Source organism: Zonotrichia leucophrys, chromosome 2 (assembly GCF_028769735.1).
Source record: "Zonotrichia leucophrys gambelii isolate GWCS_2022_RI chromosome 2, RI_Zleu_2.0, whole genome shotgun sequence".
NCBI classification, from domain to species: Eukaryota; Metazoa; Chordata; class Aves; order Passeriformes; family Passerellidae; genus Zonotrichia; species Zonotrichia leucophrys.
Genome location: NC_088171.1, coordinates 124,910,048 through 124,915,539, shown reverse-complemented (window position 1 = coordinate 124,915,539; position 5,492 = coordinate 124,910,048). Strand labels below are relative to the sequence as shown.

General features: G+C 40.6%; 1 protein-coding gene across 1 annotated transcript; it reads left to right on the top strand.

Moving 5' to 3' along the window:
• The first annotated feature begins 760 nt into the window (after positions 1–760).
• Positions 761–4,131, top strand: LOC135443349 (fatty acid-binding protein, adipocyte). Its single transcript, XM_064703563.1, has 4 exons — positions 761–897; positions 2,134–2,306; positions 2,524–2,625; positions 3,899–4,131. Exons 1-4 carry the CDS (start codon positions 825–827, stop codon positions 3,947–3,949), a joined length of 399 nt encoding a protein of 132 aa, XP_064559633.1. The 5' UTR covers positions 761–824; the 3' UTR covers positions 3,950–4,131.
• The last annotated feature ends 1,361 nt before the right edge of the window (positions 4,132–5,492 follow it).

Sequence of the window (5,492 nt, the reverse complement as noted above, 5' to 3'; positions counted from 1 at the left end):
AAATTAAATGTCCAGGGAATTTTGGTAAGGCAATACTAGAGCTTAGGTTCATGCCATAACTACTCAAAATGCTCGTCATTAGGGCATGGTTTGTCTGAAGTCATGAGGGTAAAAGGGAGAGAAATCCTGTTTTGTTATTTTTCTTCTCACAGAACTCCATATCCCGTCTCCATTACATAAAAGCATATTACAGACATATTGTTAAATTGATTCAGGGGTTGTAAGGACAAGCAGGTCCCGATCAAGGAAGCAATTTTATTGCCTTAGCCTTCTATAACCCCAGCGTTCTCTCTTTGCATTCCACTTCTTCCTGTAGTTCTGTATTTCTCTAGAGGAAATTTCTGATTGAACGGGTGCTGAAAGCAAGCTAAATTATCCCAATAAGCCTTTTGGATCTGAAAGTCTAGGAACTGAGCTCTGTCCATTTCATACAGTGGACTGAAATGAAAGAGTAGGGGTGAGAATATTAATTTTTGTATGTTGAGCTTGAGCCTCCCTTTTTATTCTGAGAGGTAATTTGATTTAATTATTTGCCTTTAAGGTAGAGTGTTCTTGAACGACAAAAATAATTAAATAAAAACAAGTGAGTGATCTTTGTGCTAGTAAGGCATATGAATAATAGCACTATGACCCACTGGCAGAGGAGGGGAAGGGGAAGAAGAAAAACACTGCTCACTGGGACTCACTCTTCATTGGTCATCCCAGAGCATCATGTGGCCACGGCTCCTTTTTAAAGATAAGTGCTCTTCTCCTGGAGCTCATTATAGTCTCCAGTCCTGCACTTCTATTTGAACCTGGGGAAGGCATCTTTCTAGCCTGACAAGATGTGTGACCATTTTGTGGGCACCTGGAAGCTCCTTTCCAGTGAAAACTTTGAGGACTATATGAAAGAACTGGGTGAGAATTGCTATTTCAACTTCTTGTATCTGGAACAGGGAAGGAATGCCAGTTTTGATCTTTACTTGCTTTTTCTGGCTGTGCTGTTTGTCAAGGGGGGTTTAATCCAGTATTTTGATCAGATAGTCTTAAACTGGAGAATTCGTCTGTTTCAAAAAGTGGTGTTAAAATCCTAAAAAGCAGAAAAATGTTACTTGACGGGAATAATTTCAGGTAAGTCAAGTCTATGCATGCTTTATTAGTAGTTTTATAAATGGAAGTAAAACACATCACTGGATTATTTTGTGTGAATTTGCTTTTATCCATGGACATGCAAATTGGTGTGATGCTAGAAAGCAGCAAGTTTCCTAATGTCTATGAGCAACACACCTAAACAGCTTTAAAATGCTGCTGGATTAGGACATCAGTTAATTGCCATGGCTATTATATTGAATGAAACTCTGTAGCTGGCTCCAGTGGATATTAATAAAGACAATTGCATGGATTCATGTAGATACTTGCAAGATTTGATGTCTAACACTTTTCTCTAAAGGTGTAGACTTCTAACTTAGAATTAAAATTGGGATTTAAAAGGTTTCAACATTCTGTTAGTGTGGAGGAAGCAGGGGGTGACTTGCACTGATTCAATTACCACATGCTAAAAGCTGGGGGGATTATTTGCAGTTTAGGGGTAAAATACTTACTGTGACTTATCCTGACAGCTTTCAATGAGTGAGACTTGCACTCTTAATCTTTACTCCAGATTTTACTCAGGACATAGCACTTGCCAGCTATTTCTTAATCATTTCCTTACATTCAACCTAACCATTTGCAAATATAAAAAGCTTGAGGTTTTTTCATTGTTTGTTTGTGTTGTTGGCTTTGTGGCTCAGAAACTGTCATATATTCCTGCTTATTTACATTTAGATACAATTAGCATACAATTTATTGTACAAGCTACTAAAATTATTCTGAACAGGTTTATGTGCAGATATCTGGCATTCATATATAATCTCAGTCTTCAAAATATTACTTTTAGTGTTTTGACAATGACAGAGAATTTCCTTACAGCAACCCACCCAACTTGGTCTATAGCAGAACCAAGTAAGATTTTACAAAAGAATCTCTCTAAAATAGAATTGTTAACACTCAGAAGACAATAGCAGAAAAATCACGGAGGGATTTTTTTTTTCCAACATATAAGACAAAAAGATTGAGGAAAGATAAAAAATTCATAGTGCCCTATCTTATTTACAGGTGTGGGGTTTGCTACCAGGAAGATGGCTGGTGTGGCCAAGCCTAATGTAACTATCAGCATCAATGGTGATGTGATTACCATCAAAACAGAAAGTACCTTCAAAAACACAGAGGTCTCTTTCAAGCTGGGTGAAGAGTTTGATGAGACCACAGCAGATGACCGAAAAACAAAGGTGAGTCCCAAAATGGCATTTTGCAAATACATCTCTCAGAAGGGATGTGGGAGCAGCAGGGCAGAGCTGTGATTTTGAATCAGTGCAGAAATACTGCCTCCACAGGTAAGACTATTGAGGGTGCTTTGTGCTTTGTGCTGTTTGGACCTGGAGAGTCTTCTCCTGAGACCAGAGTGCCCTGATGAAACAGCCACACTTTGTTTTTTCACTTTGGTAGAATGTCATAACCCTAGAGAATGGTGTGCTGAAGCAAGTGCAGAAGTGGGATGGAAAAGAGACTATCATAAAGAGAAAGGTGGTGGATGGGAACCTGGTGGTGGTAAGTTAATTTTTGTTACTTAATCGCTGAATTCAGTGTGCAGAGTTCATGTTTAGCTGATGTATGCCTTTGGATTCAAACACATGGAGGGAAAGAGTCTGAAAGGGCTCTGTGCACTTGATGAGAAGTCTCTCTGATTGAGTCTAGAGTGTAGGCTAAAACTGAAGAGCTGTTAAACTTATGGAATGGTATGAAGGTGCCTGTTCTCCATAGCAAGACACGGTTGGGAAAGTGTAGGAAGAAAAACCAACATCCTTATGAGGGAAACTTATATATTTCAGAATCTCTAAGTCCTGGACAGTATAGAGGAAGCATTAGCAAAGGCCACATTAACTATGTCCACTCTATGCTGATGCAGAGTACTCCTGCTCATCTTCAGCAGAGGCTTAGAGCCCTCTGTGGGAATCCTGCTCTGCATCACCAACAACTGTGTTCATAATATGATGCTAGAGCAAGGAAACCTGTGTCCAAGCTCTGTTGGTTGGTTTTACCTGGTCAGACTACTGTGCTTGACCTGGTGCCAGGAAGGCCCACATACAGTCTGGGGCTTCCCAGCTCTGCTCTACAGTTTTAGAAAACACACTTTGAAGAATCTGGGACAGGACTAAATCTATGTTCATAAAAGGCAGCTGAGATTCCTGCATGCTGCAAAACTATACACATACACAAAATTCCTGAAGAGTTCTGCCCTCCCCTAAGGAAAAATAATATGTCCATAAACTCAATACTTAAATTCCTTTGGATAGAGACCAGAGGAGAAGAAACAGAAATCGTTTTTAATAACAACTTCATTAAGAAAGACTGAACAAACCAGAGTTTGATCTAACTGAAAAATAGATGAGGACAGAGCCTAACTTGCAGAGGCTGACACTGGCAGCTGCAAGTCTGAAAGCTCTCTGTGTGCATGAGTTGTGCTCACGTGTGTGAAGACAAAAGGTGAAGGGAAAAAAAGGTTAGTGCCCCGCTCCAGGGACCAGTCAGCCTGGACAGAAGTCCTGGGAGTCTTCTGTAGAGATTTTAAAGAAAAGATTAGAAATCTCCCAGGGGTCAGTACAGTAGTTCTTGAAAATTCTTTCACTCCTGTGCTTGTTTTCCAGTCTTCTGTTGCTGAAGCTCTCAAAACTGAGTTCCACTCTTTTAGTAATTGCCTATAGAGGCAGAGAAATGCAATTTTTTCTTAAACTGGTTCCCAATAGATAAGTAATTCTCTACCTTCTGACTAACAAACATTTAGTAAGAGTTCAAAGCTTACTGAATTATCTTTTCTTTCCAGGAATGCACCATGAATAACGTTTCCTGCAAAAGAACCTATGAAAAAGCATGAAGAAGCCACCTTCACACAGGACTAATGCTTAAAGCTGGAGTAAAACAACTTAACCAAAGGAGAAAAGCCCCACAAATCTGTTTTAAAGAGAACTGTACTTTTTTCAGATATATCCCAAAGCAGTTACACGCATTTAATCTAATTTGTTGTGCCTATTCAATAAAATGTTCTGCTTTCTACAACATGTGGTTATGCTGGAGTTTGTCAGGGCTTGGGGGCCATGCAGTGTGGGAAGGGTGCTGGGCAGGAAAGCACCACATGAGAGGCACTGCCACTCTCAGCCATGTCACGCATCTCCCTGAGGAGAGAGCACCAGAGCCAGGCCAGGGAGTGGCACTTGTGTCACAGTGACAGATGGACCCCAAACACCCATCTGGGAGTGCTGTGGGGGGCTGCCCCTGCAAGGAGTCTGTGCTCAAGGCAATGGGGCTGCTCTGCTCGGCTTCCAGCAGAGCTGGTTGTTCCTGGGGCAGGGAGCAGGATGGTCTGTGGGTGCCCAGTTTTGGCTTCCAAACATGAGCAGGGTACCAGGCACCTTCTCTGTGCACAAATACAGACAATTTTAAACCTGGAGACCATTTGAAGCAGCTTGATCTTATCCTTTTTTTGCCTGATCTTATCCTTTCTTTACCTCAACTGTGAAATTATAGCAGTTAGAGCTTTCACCTGTGATTATTTTGTCAATGTGCCTGTCTTGACCATCTCATTTTGACCTAGATGGGTTAAAAGCCTGGAATTAATAACCACAGCTTTAAAAATACTCAGATTGACTAAAAGTCTGCACAAGTTTGTTGGTGGAACAACCTCCTTTATTCCCTGCATGCATTTTCTACCAGCTCATTAGGCTTGATCAGTCTTGGGAACTTGAGCCTTTCCAGATACAAAGCCCATTGGTACACCATGTTTTTCAATTCTGCTTATATCTGAACTGCCATCTTCTACTGCCCATAGGCCTGATGTCCTATTTCAAAACTTTGCATCTACAGAAGCCATGACTTCTACACCTGGGAGGGCTTAAATTGAGGACAAAAAAATTGAGATTTCTAGAGAAAACCTGGACAATATGTGTAAAAGTGTGTGTATTATCCACTAAATGGGGAAATGAGTGATTAAGATCTCTGATCTAGAGTGATCTAGAGTGATTAAGATCTCTGAACCAAATTCCACATATTCCTGACATTCCCAAAGTCAGCTGTCAGAGGTGATGGCTGAGTCCCTACTGCTAGCAGCAGAGACCTCTCATACACTTGAACTTTCCACTGAATTACTCGGGTTGTTTCCAAGTTTTTGCACTATTTATACCACAGGATAGGGAAATGGAAGGACTTTTGCATTGTACATGAGCCGAGGAGTCATTTAAAAGCAATGCCAAAGACTATCAGTAAATTCTGCAGAAAATGTTTAGATGACCATGAACAAACAACTCCTGTGTTTTAACCTTGGATTCACTGCTTGTGAAATCTCACCAGTTTAGAGAACAGCAGCTGCACATGGGATGGAAGAATGCTTCAGAGTGCATATATATATATATATATATATATAT

Bases quoted from the DNA above. Each gene is read 5' to 3' on its own strand.
- LOC135443349 (XM_064703563.1), top strand. From the start codon at position 825: ATGTGTGACCATTTTGTGGGCACCTGGAAGCTCCTTTCCAGTGAAAAC. The intron at 2,307-2,523 runs GTGAGTCCCAAA...TCACTTTGGTAG, and splicing joins CAGATGACCGAAAAACAAAG to AATGTCATAACCCTAGAGAA. The intron at 2,626-3,898 runs GTAAGTTAATTT...TTTTCTTTCCAG, and splicing joins TGGATGGGAACCTGGTGGTG to GAATGCACCATGAATAACGT.